This window comes from Chelonoidis abingdonii, chromosome 19, assembly GCF_003597395.2.
Source record: "Chelonoidis abingdonii isolate Lonesome George chromosome 19, CheloAbing_2.0, whole genome shotgun sequence".
Classification (NCBI taxonomy): Eukaryota; Metazoa; Chordata; order Testudines; family Testudinidae; genus Chelonoidis; species Chelonoidis abingdonii.
Genome location: NC_133787.1, coordinates 39,170,521 through 39,193,935, shown reverse-complemented (window position 1 = coordinate 39,193,935; position 23,415 = coordinate 39,170,521). Strand labels below are relative to the sequence as shown.

The window sequence follows — 23,415 nt, the reverse complement described above, 5'->3', positions numbered from 1 at the left end:
GGTGCAAAACCCACTCTAAGTTACTGTGCCAAAACCAAGACTCCGACTGTCCCGTTGTTGGTTTCATCTGGTTTTTAGAGCAACAGAAGATGTATTTTTAAAACCAGGGACACATTCACCTGGGTGTTTTATAGCACGTACGTCTGTCTGGGAACCAGTCTCAGAAAGCCTGCAACCACAAGGACCTCTATGGATAGGGCTGAAATTTTGCTCTTACTTTCCATCTACGGCTCATCCCCTTTGGGCATCAGTATTGCAGGAAATGCGATGCTTTCACAGCACAGCCGCTGCCGTAAGGATGGGATTTTCCAGCCTCCTCGATGAATCGTCTTGTGTGTGTTTAATTCAGAGCCTCGTGTTTGTACATACAGATTTATGCCGTGGGCTGTTAGGGGATGCAGGCGTCTGAGGTGGAACTGCTGTTTACTGTGCACACACACTCTGAAGATGTCTGGGGTTGGTGGGGGGCGCTTTTTCTTTTTTTCAGGCAGGCAGGGGAAGGATTAAATCAAAAAGGGGAAATGTGCGGCAGCAGGTGCGATTTCTGACAGTTTTGAATGGTTGCCAACCAGCCTCTGAAATCCGGAGCACATCTGCGCTCATCAGTTGGACACCAGATGGGCCCCAGTTTAACATTTTTGGATTCAGTTAGATTTAGGGGCTGATGTGAACTGATTGCAGAGCGCAGGTGCGGGGGAGCGAAGCAGGTTTCAGGCAGCCACAGCGCAGGAGGTAGGGGAGCAGGCGGCTCGGATGGGAGGCAGAGCCTTGTACACAGAAGGGCTGTATCAGGGAAACTGCTGGAGGCGAGGGGAATGGATTGTGGAAGGGAGAACATGTCAGGGGCTTAAGGATCTTTCACACACTGCCTGGATCTGGGACAACTCTTAGCTGGTTTTTGATATAGAACTAATATTTCGTGAGTGGGGAGCTGGGCTTGCTGGGTTAGGAGCCGGGGGGCAATTTGCTAGCTAATACGCACAGTAACCCTAAAGTTATGTGTGCAGAGATCGCATACTCTGACGCCCAACTGTGCCAAGCAGAGTCTGGGGCAGAACTAGCTGGTGGGTGGGGAGCCCGACTTCTCCTGCAACAAATGCAGTAACACTGTGTACACAGAATGAATCCAGGCCCAATAGCCAAGGTCTCCGCAAACACCTTGTGTAGAGGCCGGGATGATGTAAGCGACGCATGAAGAACAACCTGGCCTACTTTCACGCCACAAAGCTATGTGGTAGGAAGCAGAACACACTTTAAGATGCTATTCATCCAATCAGATCTATATTAGGCCTGGTTTAGAACGGAGTGAAATCAGGCCAGGCTTACGCTAGGTGGGGAGAGGTCACATCTACAGGTGTGACTGGGACCCTATGCTCCCCTATCTGCACACCCCAAATCACTACTGCAATATTTGTGCAACACAGGCCTTGTGAGGTATCATTTGAAAACCAACCGCATGCTGGTCATTAATATCAGCGTAGAATGCATGTGCTAACCATCAATGTGATGTTGTGAATTCCCTCTCTATCACATGTCAAACAGCAGCCTAGCCTCAGTGAAGGTGATGAACAGGTCTGCCCTAGACAAAGCGGGGGGTGGTTACTTCCATTTACAGACTAGCGGAAATAACACTCTCAGGCAACCCACCAAGCATTGTCTTGAGCCTGAATGGGAAAGAGAATTTCCATGGCTCCTGCTCCCCCAGAAAGAAACATGACACTGAATCCCAGGGGCCTTCCAAACTTTGAGAATAAAGGGACTTCTTTGGGAACATACGAAACAGAGAGCTGCCATCTTTATCCTTCCCCTAAGACAGCAACCGAAACCAGCACCTTGGACTTCTGGGGCAGGTCCTGACAGAGTCAGCCAGCCATGCTGGACAGAGAATATTTGGGGATGAACAAAGACTGGGCCCTGCTAGATTAAGTTTTAGACTTTTGGATGCAGTTGCTCACTTGTAACCTCTACCTTTATTTCTTTTACCTGGCATCACTTATCCTATGGCCTTTTGTTCAGAAACCCATTTTATTTTAATCGAAACCAACCCAATGCTGTGTTTGAATGGAAGCAATTGTTAACACTAGTTAATGTGGGGAATTGGGTCTTTAAAGGGACAAACAAACCTTATTCTTCCTCTGAGTGGTCCAGGAGAGGGCTGGGCAGTTCAGGGCAGGCTGATTGAGGGAAATTCAGGCCTAGGTGTGTGTTGGGGTCACTGGCTGCTGAACTAGGGCTGCTTAATACAGAGAAATTCAGTACAGGCTTGTATACGAGCTGGGAGGATCCAGACCACAGGGGAATGAAGGCACCCAGGGTTATAAGACAGATGGTGAAAACCTCTTACTGGTCTGGACTCAGTAACCCACTGGTCGCAGGCTACGAGTCTGGCACAGCTTGCGAGCTGGCTCTTCAGCTCACACTTTCTGCTCTGGAGGCTGCCGGTCCAATCCCTGTGATCATCCAAGATGGCAGCCATCACACAAGCACAGTGCGGGATTTCTGAGCCAACACCTGGGGAAACCTGTCCCCTTCTCTTCAGAGGGCCCTAGCCCCAGCAGAACCAGTGCCTCTCTACTGTGGAGGTAGGGCTGGGAGGCCAGAATTTGGATGTGGGTCCATGCAGGGGCTCCCCCCATGTCCCTGTGCAGTGGCTCTGATACTTCAAGGGTCCTCTGGCCTTAGACCCCTACAGACTAGGAGGCTGGGGCCATATAGGCATTGTAGGCTGGAGGACAACTGCACTGCCACTTCATGGACCTAGGAGAGGCCCTGCTCCTGCTCCCTCCTCCTCCCCTGCACCAGGCTGCACTGGGGTGGGGGGGCAGAGTTTGCCCCTAAGGAACATGCAGCCTGGAGCCAGCTAGAGTGAATGAGATTTGATTACAGAGCAGAGGGTTGAGCACTCCCTGAGCCAGTTCTCCCCAGGCCCAGTTAAAACAAGACACTTTCCTTCCCACACCCTGCTTCTTAGCAAGGCTCCTCTCAGGCTCTTCGAGGGCATCATCCTACCAACCTAGGCCCAAATAAGCAAGGACTCATCTGAGAGACATCTGGAAGCCCTGGCCCAAGGACATACGAGGGGCTGTGATCTCTTCCCACTTTAGTAGGGGTTGTGCTCTTGTTCCGGCCCAGACTTGATCATTCCAGGTGGTGGAGTGTTCCAGATCCAGAGAGTCTTGGTCCAGTCTCACCTCTACCTCCCATGAGCTAGCCCAAGGCACCAGGGCCATATTCATTCGGGTGGACAGACTGGGGCCAGGCGTTCTTATGCTGTAAAGCAGTGGTTCTCAACCTTCCCAGACTACTGTACCCCTTTCAGAAATCCCATTTGTCTTGTTTTACCTCACTTAACTACTTGCTTACAAAATCAGACCCAAAACTACAAGTGTCACAGCACCTTATTACTGAAAAATCACTGACTTTCTCGTTTTTACTATATAATAAAATTAATCACCTGGAATGTAAATATTGTACTGACATTTCAGTGTATAGTATATAAAGTATAAACAAGTCATTGTCTGTGTGAAAGTTTAGTTTGCTCTGACTTCACTAGAGCCTTTTATGTCGCCTGTTGTAAAACTAGGCAAATATCTAAGTGAGTTGATGTATCTGCTGGAAGACCTCTGCCTAACCCCAATGGGCACACGTACCCCTGGCTGAGAACCGCTGCTGTAGACTATGCTGACTTCATCTCACTGCTGAGCACAATATCTGTCTCCCTTGTGCCTACACTGTGATTTTAGAAAATGCAAAGGGGTGGGCGCTTCATGCTGAGAAAGGAGACACCCCTCGAATTAGAAAAAAGTTTGAACGGGGCCTTTGGAGTTAATGTCTGTTTGCTGGGGGGGTGGCATAGTCCTTAGAGCACAGATCTGAGGGTCAGGAACTCCTGGGTTCTAACCCTCCCTCCTTTGGTGGCGTTGGGTAAGTCATTTTAACCCTTCCAGGCCTCAGTTTCCCCATCTGTAAAACAGACAATACTATTTACCTTCCTAAAAGGACCATTGTGGGGATTGATTAGACAATGCTGCAGTGTGCTTTGAACATGAAGTGCTAAATATTATTATTAAATTGCAATATTCTTAACAGGAGCCACATATCTATTTCCCCGGGTAGATTAGAAACATCTCAAACCAAGAAACAATTTGTCTCCATCTGCAGAGGGAAAAGCTGGGCTCAGTTTCATCCTTTCCCAGTCATCTGACTGGTGTAAAAAACAGCTTGCTTAGGGGACCATATGGCTCCCTCCTCCAGTGCTTCTATGGCTACTGAAGCTAGAATGGAGCTCCCAGATACTCTATCGTGGTTAAAATGTTGCTCCGGTGAGCCAGCTCTTTGCCCAGAGCACCTCACCTGGTCTGAAAATGCGCCCCGCGCTGCTGTGGCCCCCTGCACAAGCCTGCAGGCAGCTGGCTTGAGGATGAAGCACTCAGACACTGCGGAGCATTGAATCGTAACTAGCAGCCAGATTAATCCAAAGGAGAGTAGGCAGAACTATAACAAACAGAGCCATTGCTAGCAGTTCTCGGAGCTCTGCCTACTCTCCATCTGAGCGGATGCTTCGAGCGAGGACCTTGGATTTGAACTATTTATAGGAGACCATCCCTGGATAAATATGGATTTGCGTGGGCCTGGATGGCTCACAGGAATGGTGAGAAATATGCTGCCCCTTTGCTTCCAGGCTGCCGATTTGAATCCAGCCCAGCACCATCCTCCCCTGATGGCCCCTGTGCAATGAGCGTGGTGGGTCTCAGGCCAGCTTTACAGCGTTGCCAGCCAGGTGTCCCCAGCCCCAAACCAATGCCATGCATCAAGGAAGCCAAGCCCCCATCCTGACTGATGGTCTCCCTGCCTTTCCCTGGGATTTTGCCTGGGACTGTGTATAGGTTAGTCTGGCCTCAGAAGAGCATATGCTTGCAGCATTTCCTTGTTTCCCTGGAGCTGATCACACAGGGGTGAGCACTGACTAACCAATGCAAAGCGCAATACGTCCACTCACCATGCAGAGCTGAGCACCGTCTCCTAGCTGCCAGCACCATTGTGCTGGAGGATCATTTACTTCACATTTGGTTCGGCTCTGCTCGTTCCTGTGAGAGCTAGGAAAAGCCTTTTGGAGCAGCCAGTTCATCTCCCCAGGAGCCAAAGCCTAACCCTTTGTCCTGTCTCGTTCTAAGATCCCGAGCCTGGGCTTCCTCGCTTGCCTTGGATGCCACTCATGGTCAGCAAGTTTATCCTGGTGTTCAGCTGAAATAATTTCAGCCCCTTAGCCCCTGGTCAAACCCCAGCAAGCTCCTTCTGTTGACAGGACAGGCCTGATTTTAATCCCAGTAACCACGGTAGGAATTAGGAGCAACTCAGTGCGAATGAGGCATTTGCCCTAGTGAAATTGTGCTGGGAATGTGGCCCTACATGTAACACCTGGAAAATGCTCCCCAGCCAGGCATGCTCCTCTAGGAGTCTTCATAAAGCGGGAGCCTTCGTAAAGCGCAAGCGCGTTGCTAGAGGGGCAAGGTTGAGCTCGGGAAGAGCCAGCCTGCAGCCACACGTCCACGTGTCTGGGGATACTGCACTTCTGCTGAGGGATGCAGAACTCAGCAGGGCAGGGGCTGCCTCCTGCCCGTGCACTGTGAGGCTCATGGGGACAGAGGCCAATGGATTCACCCGCCATTGCCTCTGCCCAGAGGCTCAGCTGGTGCTCTGCACCCAGGGGGAATGGAGCCGGCCTGCCCAAGGACAGCTGGGTTGTAGGACAGGCTCGGCTCCCCGCACAGGAGAGGGCTGGGGGGGGTCACACATTGAATCCCTTTTGCTTGCATGGGCTGTGTTTTCTAGGGAGGCCCCAGCCTTGCGATGCCGTGACATTTTACCTAGCCAAGAATGGCCTCGGTTTCTCACTAGCTAGGAGAGGAGTGGCTGGTGCTGGCACTTCTCCCCAGAACCATAGATAACTTGGCATGGTGCTGCTAAGTCAGGCAAGACGGAGAGCCTGCTGCCAAGCTGTGTGAAGCCACAGGAGTTTTCCCACTGACTTCTGTGGGAGCAGCCCCCGGGCCCGAAACAGGCAGGTACACGTTTATGTTTTGTGGCAGGCCGTGTGCTTTATTTGTGGGGTTTTGTCTCCACTTTCCTGAAGTGCTTTGAAAAGACCTCAGCACAGAGTTCGGATCACACAAAAGGGAGCATTTCATTTAACCAGGTCAGCCTCCAGACCGTGACGAATACACTGAGGTGAACAATCTGAGAAAGAGCTGCTTCTCCAGAGCTCTAGGGCCAATACCAACCTGGCAGCACTGTTCATGAACAGCAAGCATTTCGGTGCATTTCTCAGCAATTGCAATAGCTCCATACTGGATGGGACCCTTGCACCCTCTGAGGCCAAAGTGAGGAGAGAGGTTACTCTGGAGCTCATGCAGAAGCAGGAAAGGTACTGGATTTTCCTAAATTAATTTGGGATGCATAGGGTTAACCCCCTTGTTATGTAGCTTTTACACATTTGCAAGGGACACAATTGGACGTTGAGGTGAATGTGTGGAGACTTTCCATACAAAGGCTGCACATGAACAACATGGCAGAAGAAAGAAAAAAGTTCTACCTGAGCACAGCAGTGAAGCTTGTGCTGCGGAAGGAAGGCTGGTCTGGACAGTCGTCGCGCTGAAGGATATATTACCGTACTTTTGCACAAAAGACCCAGCTGGATGGAGAATGAGAAGGTCACATGCTGTTCTAGGGTTGGAGCAGTAGGATTAAGGACACGCCAGGCAGCAGAATTCTCAGAGAAGTTAACCACCCTGCGGTACCCTACACGCAATCTAGCATACTTCCCTCCTCTTTCTTTAGTAGAAGGTCTAAGGTCTCCCGAGAACATGGCACCTTTTCTGTACCCATCCTCTGTATCTGTGCTCCTTGGCCGAACAGAGCTTAAGTGAAGCCAGGCTTTCGATAAGAAGAGAAAGTGCACTGAATGCAGAAACATGAGCAAGGCGAGGCTGGAGCATGCCGGATGGCGAGACTAGAGAGATGGTGCAGACCACTGGAGGAGAATTCCCTCTCCCACCCTATACAGCCGTCGGCTCAGTTCTCTGGCTGTTTCCCAAACTGGAATTTAGGAGGAAAACACACCGTCTGTCTATCAAAGCTGGATCATTTTGGAGGCAGAGCTCAGCCTTCAATGCATGCAGAATGCACTGGCAGAGGGCTAGGGGCAAATCTAACCCTCCCTGGGTCAGGAGGGCTGGGCGACCTCAGGGTAGGAACAATACCTGAGTCAGTGGGGCAGGGAGGGGTCTCCACTCTGACCCATGCTGCCACTAGCAAGAGCACAAGCTGGTGCCCGAGAGCAGGTCCCACTGGCCAGCTCTGACTTTCCCCGGGGGGCGGAGGGGGAAGCAGAGGATCCCCTCTGACCCCCTCCAGCAATGGAAGCCCAGGACAATTCTTGGAAGTGACATCACCTCCTTCCGAACAGGACTCGCAGCCCTGACTTCCTCCCCAGTTACTAGGAACTGGGAGCCTCGGGTCTGAATGCAAAGGGCAGGCACTGGGCACAGCCTCACCTGTTCGCTGTGGAGACTGGGAGCCAGGCAGGCAGCTCGCTCACTGGACTCCTAACTCACCATTTGCACTCGCATTCCCGCACCAGCGCATGCTGAGGGGCTGCACTTTTCCACACACACGGTTAGTTCCTGGGTTCTCAGTCTTCTGACAACAGGGCCCTTCAATCTGCCCTTGCTTCAGACATCTGCTAATTCCTTCCAGGGCTGTTGTCACTGCTGTCAGCTGGCGTCAGCGCCTTTGGCGAACATGGCATCCTCCTATGCCCAGGACATGCCCCTGCTGTTTGCCAGCTGTAAGGATCACACCCAAGTCTCCTCACTCCAGACCATGTGTGCTCAGATTTCTAGATCTCCGGGGCAGGGACTTCTGTGCATTCACACCCACAGTGCGAAACAAACATTAAACAGGCCCGATCCTGCAGTTCCCACTCACGTAGGGTCTCATTTGTTTCAACGGACAGACACTGCCCCGTGCCTTTTGTGACATTCACAGCCTGGCCTGGCCCCACCGTAGGATTTATTCTGAGCACGAGCTCCCATCACTGCTCATCCCACCCAGGGCATTTTAGTTCTTCTATTGGATTTAGATTAGAAGAACAGGCCCAAGAGGCTACCCCAGATGCATTAGGGTTTTAGAATAAGGTAACAAGTGCACCCTCCAGACACCCCCTTTCCCTAGGGGAGGCTCGGCCTATGGGAGTCCGACACCGAGCAGCCGGACGAAGGGATAAGATGTACGTGGTTCACCCACTTCTCCAGGTCTTCAGCATGAGAGTTGCCCTAGCGCAGGCCCATGTCCGTGTAAGGGGGCGGAGTCCAAGGACACCTCGCTTACAGCTCCTATCGCAGTGCCTCTGAACAGCCGGATCCACACATCCCAGCCACAGGGCTCACAGAGTTACACTCTAGTCCTGCCCTGCCCGGCAGGCTCGGCGCTCGCCACACTAGGAACATGTGGAACCCCAAGCTCAGGGCATGACCCAGTCCAGAGGGAGTCACCCACCAGCACTGGCTCCTGGGACAGGCTAGTGGAATAGATGGGGGAACGTTCTCCCAGCTGGAGGTGCGTTCCTCTCTCTATGCTAATTGCCTGCTGAGATACCACAGCCAGGGGCTCTCTAGCCATGCTGATGAACAGGTACAGGCCTCAGGTGCCTTCTGGGAGCTCCTAAGTAGAGATTTCTCCTTCAAATGCCTTCGTTCACAGAGCCGGGTGGGTCACTCGCAAAGGGCTGACAGGGCCAAGGAAACATGCCAAGGGCAGAGTGGGGCAGTCAACGCTCACACTTGCACGGACCTGCCCCATGCGATGGAGACTCAGTGGACACCACACAAGGCCTTAGCGTTGTCTCGGTACAACAGAAGCAGAGATACGGCAGCAGCTGCCTACGAGGTAGCCCCACTCTGCTGCCACAAGAGGCAAAGGGGGCGGATAACACGGCAGCAGGCGGTGACGGGCACGGGGCCAGGTGTACAAAGAAGGATGTTTCTTCATTAAAGGGGCATTATCTCCTGGCACTGCTCCCCGGCTTGGAGAGGCAGAAAGTCCATGCCAGAGCTTGATGGAAGTCACCGTTTGTTCTCACTCTCTTTCTGAAAATTGATAATTAACCTTTTGTCCACGTGGCTGTTGTGTTTATTTGGTGCAGGCGGCTGCAGGGCGCTGATATGGAAATCGCAGCCAGCAGGCAGTGCCTCGTCCCCTGCACAATCTACAGCCGCTCACAGCCGTTGGACAGAGATAAGCAGGTGCTTATTCACAAGCCCTCCAGCTGGCTGGGAGGGCAGCACTACCTGATCACTCCAATCTCTGTGAAAAACTACTTGAGGTTAGGCTAATGTGATGGAGAGAAGCGATAGTAGAGTGCGCAGACTCCCTCCTTCCCCCCACTTTCCCTCTGTCTGCTGCTTTAGCCCCTTCCCTCTCTTCCACTCTCATTCCTCTTCTCTCTCTTTACACTTCACTTTTCTGTCTTTCCTCTTATCTCCCACTCCAGGGCCACGTGAGTGATTGATTTTTTTAAGACTCGTCTTTGTATTTTATCTGAACTCTGGATTCTTTCTTCCTTTCTCCATCTCCTTCACTTTCTTCTCTCTCTTGCCTTCCCCCTGGCGCTGTGATTTTTGTAAAGAGCACTGTCGCTCACAGTCTCCTTTAAGCCTTGATACCCAGAAAGGTGCAGCTCTTGTCTACACAGAAAGGACGGTGTGTGACAGGCCCTAGACAGGTGCTCAGGAGATCTGGTTCTAATCCCTGCTCGGGCTGATGCTCCCCGAGTCAAGTCACTCCCCCGTCCCTGGCTAGAACGTGGGGAACAGAGGCTCAGCCCATCTGGTGGGGATGCATTTGTTAGGGTATGCGAGGTGCTCGTATGCCCCAGGGACCATAGAAAAGCCTGGAGATGCTTAGTGCAGTGGTTTTTAACCTGGGGTCCACGGAGCCCTGCGGGGCCACAGACCACCTCCAAAATTTCTAAAGGGGTCCGCACCTCCATCCAAATGTTTTGGGAAATGCAAAGAGGTTGAACCCTACTGGCTTAGTGAATAACAGGAGCTGTCGCCAAGTCTGCCTGTCTCGAGTGACCTCTCCAGCTTTGCTGCTATAAACAACAGGCTCTTGGTTTCAAACACGGGAATGAACATCTCCCCTTTTGATGGAAAAAACCCACATATCCCTCTTGGCCCGATTCCCCAGCGGATGGGCTGTTTTTCCAGAGAAACAAGTGGGAGGCTCCTAGGTTATTAACTAGCAAACCAGACCGAGCCTTCATCCTTGTCCCTCTTGGCAGTGCCCACTGGCGGGGAAGGGGTGGCCTGAGGCGGGGATCCTGCAGTCTTCCTGCCCCTTCTCCGCTGCTCTGGCCAAAGGGGGTGGGGAGCAGGGCCGGCGCTTCCATTTAGGCAGCCTAGGCAATCACCTAGGGCGCCAGGATTATTGGTGGGCGGTGTTTTGCCAGAGGGGGCAGCGGGTGGCTCCAGTGGACCTACCGCAATGGTGCCTGCGGAGGGTCCGCTGGTTCGAGGCTCTGGTGGAGCTGCCGCAGTCGTGCCTGCGGACAGTCGGCTGCTCGCACGGCTCCGGTGGACCTCTCGCAGGCACCACTGCGGCAGCTCCGCCAGAGCCGCAGGAGCAGCCGACCGTCCGCAGCCACAACTGCGGCAGCTCCACTGGAGCCGCGGGACCAGCGCACGGGGCAGCGAAATTGCCGTGCGCCTAGGGCGCTAAAACCCCTAGCGGCGGTCCTGGTGGGGAGAGGGGAGCAGAGGGGTCTCTTTAAGACTGGTACCTTCCACCAATGTTACAGTCATTCCTTTGAAGTTCCTGCTGAGAAGCGAGTGCCTCTGCCCCAAGGCGTGCAGTCCAGCCTCTGCCTCAGGCCCTGTGGAGTGGAAAAGAGTATGTGCCCTTCCAGAGAACACACCCCTCACTCTGCATCCTGTCAGCTTCTTAACTTCCCCCCTTTTCTGCCCCTTTGCAAACCACATGCCTTCCCCCCACCCCACTCTGGTCTGAAAGTCACTGCCGCCTCCCCCAGCCCCACCACTCCTTGCCTCACAGTGCATGCCACCAGGCATCTGCTTTGCCATTTGGCGTCATTATCTGGGAACAGCTGGGGACTGAGATAACTGGAGCCTCTAAGCTCCTGCTTTCCTGCTGGTGGAGCGGCTGGGGAATGGACACAATGCTGCACTGCAACTACTGCTCTTGCTTCCCCACTGTGGACACAGCCATGCAGGAGAGCTTCCCAGGGCCTGGTGCAAAGCGAGCGCCTGTTGCAGCAGACTTCAGTGCACTGGTTTCCCTTTGCTTTTGTGCTCGAAGGTCGCCTTGGGCTGGGCTTGCGTCTGTCAGAGATTATGGGTCTGCTTCTGCTCTCGGGGGCTAGGAAAAATCTCTTGCTGTTTGGGACCGATTCTGTGCCTATGTTAATCATCAGTCAAGTGATGCCACATGGACATGGCCCTGCGCTCTCCCCGTGCCCATTTTCTCCTGCCTGACTGTAATTGTTCCTAGGTGCCTAGGAAAAGGAGCCGGCCCGAAATCTGACAGGCGCCAACCCTGGACAAACTTCCAGCACCAAAGGAAGCCAGTGTGCTGAGGTCCACTCTGAACTGCCAGCTCGCTCAAGCCAAGCAGAGCTGGGGTTGGTCAGCAGGCTGGGGGCAGATGCCAGAAGAAAACCTGCACTGCAGCAGGAAGTGATGCAACAGAGGAGGCTCTTCCAGAACTGACTCAATGGCTCTGTACAACTGTGGGAGTCCTTCAGGGCCACTTTCTGATCAGCTGGGAAATGCCCTCCCCACCCATTCTTGGTTAGGGATCCCAAGCCCCTTTTGCAAGAGCAGAGTTATGAGCTCCAGCATGGTCCTTCCACTCCACCTCCCTACATTCCTCTCATCAGTGCTGCGGGGCACAGTTAGACAGGGTCGAGGGGAAGTCACTTTGGAAACAGGGCATTATAAGACTCAATTGTTCAACACAAAGCGCTAAACAGGTTCAAGAGACGGTTCAGTTTTATTTCACTCAGTTTCTCATTTATTATTTAGCTTGTTTTTATTATTATTTCACTCATGGATTATTGATGCAATTTCATTTGATCTGGTTTATTTAACTCAAAGCAGGTTTTCTTTGTAAAGTGTAAAATGACTGCCAGTATCTCGGCATATTTCTCCTTCCCCTTTCAACAGTCCGATCTTAGAAAACAGGCTAGTAAGGAAGATGCTAGAACGACCAACGTCTGTTCTGCGTAAGTCTGCCTGCCTCCAACCAGCCAACCCACACCAGGAGGGGAGAAAGATGCTGATAAAGGAAAGGCCGCGCTGACGAGTGCATGCCACAGCCAAGTACAGATAAGCCAACCGTCAAATGCAAAGACAAAACCAATCCTGTCTGAGAAACAAAGCGAATCCCAGCCAGCTGTTTCATGGGGGGTTCTTGTTTCCTTTCACTCTCTTGGTTTGACTAGCCAGGGGATGTGAGAGTTGGCTCAGCTTCTCCTTTAACCTGTTGGGGTTTTCTGCTCAGCAACAAATGTGCATGTTACTCAGACAGAAACTAAGGCGGGGGAGGTGAGGGATGGGCACTCCCAGCCTAGGATGAGAGGCGAGAATGGCTGCTCCAGAGGGGCCTGAGAGCCGAATGTTAAGGGAAAGTGAAGTAACATCACTGATGCATATTAAAAAGCATCTGGGCCAGGGCAGGTGTACAGCAGCGTGGCCTGATTGAGAAAATCCAGCCTACTACAGGTGATGGGAGAAATCGGGAGGATACAGGAGCTGCAGCTGCTGAGAATGATCCTGCTAGGGGCCAACAAGGAACCCCCCACTCCCCCAAACAGCCTGGCCTTTACTCACTCTTCTCAAGAAAGGCATTCCACGTGGGCAGTTTCTTCTCTGCCCCCCCCCAACTCTCAAAATCTGATTGCAAATTAATCTGTTTGATTGCAAAACCTGATTGCAAAGGAGCCCGTCTGTCATTCTCCAGCCCCTGTTCTCGCTGGAGCATCTCCCCTGCTCCCCATCCATGAACCCAGGGCTGGAAGTCACCCTCCCCCACTCCCCCAAAGCAGAGCTGTCTGCACACACTCTGCCCTGTAAGCAGCAATGGTGCTGCCCAAGCTGAAAATAAAAGAGGAAAGAGGTGAGACAGCACAGCTGGCAACATTACGAGCCTCCTTTCGTCAGCGTGAAGAATTGGACTTAAAACCTCCCCACTTCGAACACAGTTGCCACAGTTGTGATGTGAGGCCACAAGCCAGCAGGAATCCAGATGTCTGCACAAGCAGTCCCCAGACACAGGGCTGACCCGGCAGGAGTTTGCTTAGCCTGCGAGGGGGTCAGGGCTGGGGTGGTGTCTCCCTGTGTGTTCGTAGCGCACCCAGCACAATGGAGCCCTAACTAAACAGTAACAAAGCCACCCAGCACCTTGCAGGGTGAGACCCACATCAGGCCCTCCGCTCAGGCTGCCCCAGGCAAACACTCCAGCCTTCTCAGCCCGGGGACATGGGGACCCACGGCCAGTGAGCAGATGGGACCGTGACTAAGCCCTGCCAATGCTCACTCAAGCAGCAGCTTTATCAGGCGAACATTTGGAGCTGGGCCCAGCTGGCACCTGTTTGCCCAGCAGCCGTAGGTGAGATTGGAGCCCCGAGACAGCAGCTCTTCTCCCCTATGGGTGTGGCTGTGAAGGGGCATCATCTTTCCTGGAGGGGGGTTTGCTGTGCAGGCCACCCTTCCCTGTTCCTGGATTAGCTCTCGGGGGTGTCTTTGGATGGCTGGGGGGAGGATCCCTCACAAAAAGGCAGCTGGGTCCATTGCCTTAGCCCTCAATCAGTGCAGATTCCAGGACTCTGAAATTAGCAAAAGACGGCCCAAGCCTGAACCACCAAACAGCACCGTCAAGCTCATCCAGCGCTTCCCACCCAGCAGCCAAAGGACGCATTGCAGGGCTGGAGGGGGAAAGAGGGTCCAACTCTTGGATTCTCCAGAAGTGGGACGGTTTAGAGAGACTTGCTGGGCTCAGCACACTTCACACCTTGTACCTGGGGCACGAGTGGCCTGGCACGCTGCTGTCTGGCCAGGGGGATGGATGGCAGTGCTGGGGAACACGGAGATCCCATGTCTGGGACTCTAGCCCCCAGAGAGGAGCAGGCCTCTGTACTCTCTTACCCAGCTGCTTTGTTTAGTGGTTTTTCAACCATCTGACCCTTTTCTCTGGCTCTTGGCTCCCCTCCCAGGGGTTTCCCCTCCCAGCTGCTAGCCCCACCCTACCTGCTAGCAGCTCTCAGCCCCTGAGAGCTCACAACTAGAATGAAGCTTGTACCGGGCTCTCAGGGAGGCATCCTTGGGGGACCCATCCCCCAGCACAGATGCAGATGGCAGAATGCTTCTGCTGAGCTAGCTGCCACCCCTAGGAAGGGTCTACACTGCTCTGGGACAGCGGCAGCACTACGGCACTGGAGCTGCACCCCTGCAGTGTAAACAGGCCTTGCAGTGACCCCAGCGTCCCCCGTCCCCCCCGTGCTCACGTTTGGTAACACACAGGTCCCATGGTGGGAACGTCACTTCCCCTTCTGACGGGGGTGGGGGGGAGAGGGAGAAGAACTCCCCATCCCCCTGGGGATACTGACTGAAGGCATTAATGCATTAACAGAGTAGGGCGTCTTCCCCTACATCATCCCTGGCTGCACCATTGGGAAGCGTACCAGGACACAGATGGGAGCTAGCCCATTGTAAGGCCCAGGTCTTTGCAGGGGTCTCTCCCACAATCTATCACAGGGAAGTCCCTGTGATTTCCGCAGAGGACACACTCCGTGCACCCCTGCTCTGGTCCCAGGTCCCTGGCTCCAGCCACCCAAAGCTGCTCGGAGGAGGGAGGGCTCTGCTTTTCCAACCCTGTTGTCTTTCCCAGCCTCTAGCTTCAGCCACTTTGGAGATGCTGATGAAAGCAAAAGGCAGGACTGGGCCAGGAAGCTCAGGGCAGCAGTGTGAAAGTGGAAGCACCACATACACCATCTGCGGGAACACACACTCCACAGGTGGCAGGCAGAGCCATACCATCTGCTGAGCCATCTTCAGGGAGCGAGCAGTCACGGCTATATTTTTAGGACAGATTTCCTCCCTCCCACCTGCAGATGCACATACAGCCTTTCGGTTCTCTCTCTAACAAGTCCTTTCCTTTCCCCAGGGCCTGCACCCCGCGCGTCAGCAGCATTGGGGCACATGGAAGCCCACGGTGGGGGAGAAGGCAGGAACCAAGAGATGTTAGAGACAGGAGAAGCCAGGACCACTTAAGAAAGTCAGTGACTCCAGCTTGCAAAGACTTATGGGGGATTTTTCCCCAGTTCTCCAGCTGAGGTGTAGCAGAGACCTGGGGCTGGGTGAGGGTTGCAGTCCAGAGGGTGCACGACTGAGGAGTGCCAGCAGGCCCAGGGCATGGCGCCAGGCCAGGGATGATCATGGCAGTTCTCAGGCCTTCCTGAAGTCCCCCCTGAGAGACAAGTTCAAGACAAGAACAGCCGCAGATACCCAGCCTGCTGTCCGTAGAACCGACAGGCCCAGCTCCAGCCTGCACTCCCTGACCCCCCTCCCCACCCCCACGGGAAAACGAGAACTCGCCACCTCAGCCTGGCCACTGCTGCGGCTGCTACTGCACTGGCCCCGCTCAGAGTGGGGAAGTGAAGCCAGCACGAAGGGGAAGTTGTTGGAAAGTCAGACCGGAATGGGTGATAGGGAAGACAGAGCTGGGCTTGGTCACAGATGGTTCCTGTTGGGGGAAGAACAAGAGTACAGCTGCCCAGTCCTCCTCCCTTGCTGCATTATCACCAGCAGGCAGCTGTCTGCCTTCCCCTCTCACCATGGGACACAACTCCCCCTCTACATCAACCCTGGCGGTCACATGAGCACCCAGCACCCCTCGCAAGGCACACTCCAGAGCAGGCTGGACAGCAGTAAGTCAGAGACACTCAGGGGCAGGGTGGCCCAGGGACAGAACCAACAGCCGCTCGCCTGCATTGTCTGTTATGCAATCAGCGGGAGAGGCCAGAGCTCTCCTCTTGTGTGGATTTAGAAAGGCTCCTTTCCCCTGCAAAGTGGCTGAGAGCATGTGAGAGACTCACCCGCCATAGCCCTGCATGGCCTCTTGATGCAGCTAGCCTCCAGCCGAGAGCTCAGGTAGAGCTGGGGAAGGATCCTCTCCAGCAGTGCTGGCAGCAGAGGGCCTGGCACTGCATTTCTGGAGCCCACCACCACACAGTTCAGCTGGCACTGCAAGCAACTGGCTGGCTTTAATGGCTGGAGGCTCTTCCGAGCTGGAAAACCGAGCTTCTGCCTCCACTTGCCATGGCGCCTGGGGAAGGGGCTCCAGGGGAAACAGCCAAGGTAAGAACACAAGGTCTCTGGATGGGACGTGGAACAAACCAATCCCAGACAGACCAGGTGGTAGCAATTACAGCTGCCAAGCTGTCCGCTTTGTTTACATGGGCACCAAGGGCTGAGATGTTGACTCATCCCATCTAGCAATCAGGATTTCAGTGCAGTGGAGCAGCCCATGACTAGCCAGACAGGTGTTCAGCACAGGGAAAGCCCTGGGCACAAACAAGCCCTCGCACTTCCTGGGTGGCAAACACTGAGACAGATTCGGTGCAAGGGCCCCGCAGCAGGTGGGAGATGCACTTGTTTTCCAAAGGTGGGTGCTTAATGGCAGCTTGACTCGGTGGCTAGGCAAAGCCAATGGCACCTCAGACAAACCAACCAGATAGAGCAGGGGGAGCAGAGCCCAGGGGAGCTGCCCAACTGGCTCATACAGCAGCAGGATTGTCACCTGTCCCAGAGTATTAGGAGGCGGCAGCCAGGTTTGGAGCAGAGAGATGTTTGACTATTTCTGGTCTCCAATCCGTGAGCAACACAGGACAATGGAGGGATTTTGCTACAGAGCTGGAGGAAGGTGCATCCTGACTTGGCAGTGTCTGCTTTGCAATTAACATTTCCATCATGACTAATCAGGCTCGTTCATGTTTTATTTACTCGGCGCTTTTCTTTAATTATCAGGTCACTTGCTCATGTGTCATTCTGAATTGTGTTTTATTTTCCACTCTAATTCCCCAGCAGCAATTCTGGGGCAAATTCTGAGCTCACTCACCCCAGAGTCTCTCTCACTGGCTCCAGCAAAGTTACCCTGGCATAGCCAAGATCAAGATCTGGCCCCACCGGCACCAGTCCCCGAGGTGTAGGGTATTGGTGCTCCTAACGAGCTGTCAATTACTGCTCCAGGTCAGGGAGACAGCTCAGAGGGGCTGCAGGAGCCAGAGTTAAAGCTGTTCTCTTGTGGATCCGTCTAGTCTCCGTAACGCGTTTTCCCCAGACACCCTCATTCCTAGAGCTGCTATAGAAGGCAGCCCAGCATGGGGACAGCACGGCATGGTCATGCAGGGAACCGAGGTGTCCCTTGTAACCTGAGTGGCAAGCAAATGGGGTCACTGGGGCAAAGGGAGCCACGTGGTTGGGCCCTGGAGGGAGATGCTCCTACCACTCCCAGCCAGCAGAAGGGTCTCTGTCCTGCAGAGCTTTCGAGGGTGCTGGGGGAGGCCAGAGAAAGGCCCTGTTGTCCCCCCAAGCAAAGGGAGGAAGGATGCAGGGCTTTGCGAGGTCCAGCGCACTAACCCAGTGCACAGGGAAGTACAGGAGCTGCTGGGCTCATCCCAGGTGACTCCAGGGGGTTAGAATCACAGAACTGTCGGGCTGCAAGGACTGCGAGAAGTCATCCAGTCCAGCACCGTGCACTGAGGCAGGGTCAAGTAAACCCAGACTGTCCCTGGTAGGGGTTTGTCCCACCTTTCTTAAAATCCACCAAGGACAGGGATTCCACAGCCTCCCTCGGTCACCTGCTCTAGTGCTTCACGCCCCTGGGAGTTAGGAAGCTTTTCCTAATATCTCACTCAATCTCCCATGCTGCAGATTGGGCCAATCACATCTCCTACCATCAGTGGTCATGGAGAACAATTGATCCCCATTCTCTTTAGAACAGCCCTTCACCGATTTGACATACCCAGTTTTTTCGTTTGTTTTAAAGCCTTTCCTCCTTGCTCAGAGTTGCTCAACCTTTTCTCATTTCTCTTCTGGAGTTTCTCCAATTTTTCCCACATCTTTCCTTAAGTGTGGCACCCGGAACTGGACACAGGACTCCAGTACCGCGTAGAGCAGAACCATTACCTCCCATGACTTACATACAACACGCTGTTTATACAGCCCAGAATGATAGTAGCCTTTTTTGCAACAGCATCATGTTTTTGACTCAGTCAGTGTGTGATCCGCCCTCACCCCCAGATCTTTTTCAGCAGCATTCCCGCCTTGCCAGTTATTCCCCAGTTTGTGGTTGTGCATTTGAATTGGGGGCCTGTGTCTCTGCCCCAGCACCTGGCAGTATGATTTTAAAGGTGAATTCACACCAGGCTGCCTAGAAGCCAGGGAATCCCCGACACACACCGTTAGAGAGCATTCCGGAGACACAGCTCCCAGCCTCCACCCCAGAGCTGTCCAAAGGCCTGCTTCCACTGTCAGGTGGTGCTCAGCACCGCTCAGGATTAGGCCCTGAGGCAAGTGGGGATACACTCCATGGTGCTTCCCACATCCATAGTACCACACAGCCCTGTAGAGAACCACACCAGGTATCACGGGCAGAGCGGTTCCATCCCGGTGAAACACCAGCATGTCAGAGAACCCAAGCTGCAGTGACGGCCAGCGGCAAGACCTCAGCAGGTCACACAGTTCGTACCTATGAGCTGCTGCTGCTGGAAATATCTTGACCCTTTCTCTGTGGATGCCATCCCAGAAACAGGACTGTGCACCCTCTGGCCTGCCCTCCCACTAGCATGGGCAGGAGCTGGGCATGCCCAAGGAGGGCAGCAAGAACATTTCATTGCGTAAAACCTTTTCCATCCTTTAATCATAGAATATCCGGGTTGGAAGGGACCTCAGGGGGTGTATAGTCCAACCCCCTGCTCAGAGCAGGACCAACCCCCAGACAGATTTTTGCCCTAGATCCCTAAAGGGCCCCCTCAGGGATTGAACTCACAACCCTGGGTTTAGCAGGCCAATGCTCAACCCACTGAGCTATCCTGGCTAGAAAACGTTTCCTACTTCATCCTCACAGCCCTCTAGGAGGGAGGGAGGCACCATTAGCCCCAGGTTTCAGAAAGATGCGGTGACTTAGCCAGGGCCACAGAGACCGTCTGTGTCAAAGGCAGGATGAGAACGCAGGAGAGCCCTGGCTCACAGTCCTGTGCTTTCCCCACACCGTTCCTAATAGCGGAGCTTGCAGGAGTTACGCGGTTCGTAGTAAGTACCTTTCAGAATCATTTCAGAGTGGGAGCTGTGTTTGTCTGTATCAGCAAACAGAACAAGGAGTACTTGTGCCACCTTAGCAACTAACACATTTATTTGGGCATAAGCTTTCATGGCTGCATCCAATGAAGGGGGTTTTAGCCCACGAAACTTTATACCCAAATAAATTTGTTAGCGTCTAAAGTGCTACAAGTACTCCTGTTCTTTTTCAGAATCATGAGCGTCTGTGGATTTTATTTACTGACCTAAAGATACTCGGTTTCTGCTTTCCTTTCAATATTCTTCTCCAAGACCCAAAAAGTTGATCAACCAAAAACTTCAAAACCCAGCTGGGATCGCATACAAACTGGACTTACCCTTTCCCCAGCAGCAGATGGATTTTCCCAGCCACAGTCATAGGTGCCAGCAACCCATGTACAGCAGCACATTCAGGGCAGCCCTACAAGAGGGGGAACAGAAGGGGAAGTTAACTAGACCTGTTGATGCTGTTTCAAGGATTTTGTGCATCGGCTTCCTTAGAGGCAGGTTGGCTGGTTCCCCTTTAAAGTGTGGACTCCCCAGCTTTTGCCCTGGCATGCCCAGCTGCTGCCGAGCTCTCAGAGCTGCACAGCAACAGGGTCTATTTCTCAGGCAGAAAATAATCCAGCAGATGAGCTGATTTACAGGGTAAATAGGAGCAGCCTGAGACCCTGGCTCCAACAGACTTCTCTTGTTAAGGTCCCCCAGCAGTGCAAGCCCACCACAGCACGGGCAAGGGCAAGAAGCTGTAGCTTGACTGTCCAGGGACATGTCACCCCTGGGTCATCTAGCTGTGCTCTGAGCTGGGTTAAGCACCACAGGGCTCAGAGGGCTGGCGGCTGGTCTGCACTGCACTGCACTGCACTCCCCTCCCCTCGTTCTTGCCAGAGGGGTAAGGAAGGGAAATTGCAGTGAAGAAATCATGCTGCAGACAAGGCATGAGGGTCCAGCAGCGGCACCTGACACCGACTGCATATATAGAGGTTCACCTGGCTATCGAGGGAGCAATGCTGCCCATGAGAGCAGATTGTGCAGTGTGGGCATGTCTGACCTGAGTCAGCCTCAGCATCAGGGTTTCTTTAACAGGGAGCACAGGAGGGTGAGGGGAAGATGAGACCTCCCCACCCCCAGCAGGCTATACAGGCACTTCCAGCTAGGAGAGGCGCACAGCAGGTCTTATGGGCTTGTCAGAAAGCCTCCATCGTACCCAGGACTGCTCCAGGGGGATATCAATGCTGAGAGCAAAACTTTGCCACTACACCTGGTCACCTGTCATCCCCCCCCCGGTAAGGGGAGAAAGCTGCACCTTTGACCTTAGTCCTATCAGCAGAGCGGAGAGTGAATAGTATCGCAGCTGTGGGCACTTGGGGTAGCTATACCAGGCACACAGAACACCCACAGGTGCCCTCTCAACTGAAGCTCTCACTAGTTTAAAGCCCTCAGCCAGTAGCCCATAAACACTCCACCTCCCTGGGAACTACCTGTTTTATGGAGTTCCCAGAGTTTTCTCCCAGAGTCTGACTGGGCCAGCAGGCCCCAATTCCATCTCCCTACTCCACCCAGTGCAGCTGTGGGAGACAGGGGCCAGGAGTTAACGCTTTGCCTGCTGGAATTAACAGGGGCCAGGAGTTAACTCTTTGCTTGCTGGGATTAACAGGTTCCACAGGTTAACCCTTTGCTTGCTGGGATTAACAGCGGGCAGGAGTTAACCCTTTACCTTCTGGGATTAACAGGGCCCAGGGGTTAACCCTTTGCTTGCTGAGATTAATAAGGGTCAGGAGTTAACCTTTTGCCTGCTGGGATTAACAGGGCCCACAGGTTAACCCTTTGTTTGCTGGGATTTAAAGAGGCCAGGAGTTAACCCTTTGCCTACTGGGATTCAGTTAGGGCCACTGCTCCTGCTCAGAGAATCACTGGCTCTAGTTTCCCATCATGAGTGCCATACCCATGATGGGTCATATCCTGCCACAGGACTCTGTTGTTTCTTTGCTGGTTGATTTCAGTGGGAGCTCTGCCTGTGGGCCAAAGGGAGACCATGGCCCGGTAGGGCAAGGCAGAGAACAAATGGAGAATGCATCCTGATGGCGATGCTAGAGTAAAGGTGGGGAGGGGCATGTCTCATCCTGAGCCCTTTCTTGGGATGATCTTTTCCCGGATGGTAAACGCGGGGTGATGGCGGTGGCATCTCTCCAGAGAAAATGATTGTCATTTGCATCGTGGGGTTTCCCACCATGTGCGAGGCACTTTCTAACCACCTCCAGCCTTGGGACTCTTACCATCGGCAAACAAAGAACAGAGGAAGGGACTGTAACCTCTGAGCAGCGTCTGTTCAGGTTCTTAGACCCTGCCCATCACCCTGGTATCTGAGTGGTCCAGGTGACAGCTGGCACACATTTTGGTAGTGCCATTTATATGAGTTTGTTGCATAAAAGCTGCCCTCCTGCCTGGTGTTTGTCATTATCTAGCTAATCTGTCCATCTGTCCGCATGGAGGGTTTCCTGTAGGGCCCCAGCCTGGCATAACTGAAGCTGGCTCAGGTTCTTGCCAGCTCCACAGGAGAGGTGGGGTTCAAGAAGGATCTGAATGTGGGGAGGAGAGTTCCTGTCTCCTTATAAAGAGGAAGGCGCTGCTGGCCCAGTGGTTAGGTGCTGGTCTGGGGCTCAGGAGACCTGGCTTGGATTCCCTGCTCCACCGTATGTTGTGTGTGTGACTTTGGGTCTTTGATCGTTTAGAGAGGGCTGAGATATCAGGGTCTGGATCTGAGCGTTGCTCAGCTCTCTAATAACAACACATGCTCAGTCTCTCCCCATCGTTGCCCTACAGCGTGGAGCGATCTCTCCCTACCAGCGGTGTCACAAATGCAGGGTCTTCATGCAGTAAGCTTTGGAGCTTGGTTAAGAACACCCATTGCTGGGTGGCTGCTCATTTGCACACGTTATTGACCGGAAGGGCGATCCAAGGGGAGGTCTGGCAGCTGCCAGGGGTTGAGGGACACACCGTTCAGCTGCTGGCAGGAGCAATGTTTATTCTATTGGCAGGGTAGCTCTGCAAACTTCCTGATTTACTCACCGTGAGGAAGAGAGCGATAACGCTGGCTGGGCCATGGCCCACCCTTCACTCTGGCTTCATTTATCTCAGAGGAGCACTGGAGCAGGGAGGGGCCGGGGGAAGGGAAATGAAATCAAACAGAGAGGGCACGGTTTTCTGCTATTGCTAACAAGCCCTGCTTAGCCTGGGAACTTGGAAACAGTGCAAGGTGATCACAGCCAGCCAGCAACATCCCCTGTTTCCCATGATGCATCTCTTCTCAATAATTAACAACAACAATAATACCTACTGTCTAGCCTCATAGGTACGCAGGCTGGGGCCTGCCAGAGAGACTAAGGACAAACTCCCTGCAGTCAGGAACTTACAGGGCTGTGTCCAGACCAGGGATTTTTTGGCCACAATTTCCCACCTTAGTCAACACAGCTGCATTGGTGATAGCAATGATTGGACTCTAGTGTAGACAAGGCTTCTGTCACAATTTGAACCATCTTGTTATCTAACACTGCAGACAACAGGTCTAAAATGCCAATGGCCATTCAGCCACCTGTCTACACCAGTGCTTCCAGCATTGCTGCCACTGGGGGAGCTGCATCAGTCTTAGCAACAGTAGGGAACGTTGGCCAAAAATCCCTAGCATAAACACAGCATCACTTAGCCACTATGTGGAGACAAGGGTTGAACGGGGCAGGTGAGGGGAGGAGGAAGGCTTGCACAGAAAGAAGGTGATGAGGTTGCTTGTTTCAGAAGGGTAAATGTCACATATTGTGCACTGAATGAGGCAGGGTCCTTTTGACAGTAGAGGCAGGGATCGTGTAATTAAAGTCTGTTTCACAATGCATATGCACAAGAGGCCTGCCTTCAGGTTGCATGGCCAGCATCAATTCTGGCATTTCCTATCTGCACATTGCATGACTTTGCAACCTTAACATTTTTCACATTGACATTTTTGTGCAAT

At 53.3% G+C, this 23,415-nt stretch overlaps 1 protein-coding gene across 6 annotated transcripts in view; it reads left to right on the top strand.

Annotated features, from left to right (window-relative positions):
- CBFA2T3 (CBFA2/RUNX1 partner transcriptional co-repressor 3) overlaps positions 1 to 23,415 on the top strand; it is a 205,279-nt gene that overhangs the window by 72,304 nt on the left and 109,560 nt on the right. For 3 of the 6 annotated variants that reach the window (XM_075073886.1, XM_032764229.2, XM_032764228.2), the window contains exon 1: positions 15,936 to 16,433. The exons of 1 other annotated variant lie outside the window; for it this stretch is intronic. In XM_075073886.1, the coding sequence (XP_074929987.1) occupies positions 16,343 to 16,433 (91 nt within the window). In that variant the 5' untranslated portion in view covers positions 15,936 to 16,342. Of the gene's footprint in view, positions 1 to 15,935; positions 16,434 to 23,415 lie in introns of those variants that run through there. 2 more of the 6 variants (XM_032764230.2, XM_032764233.2) reach the window with 2 other exon arrangements.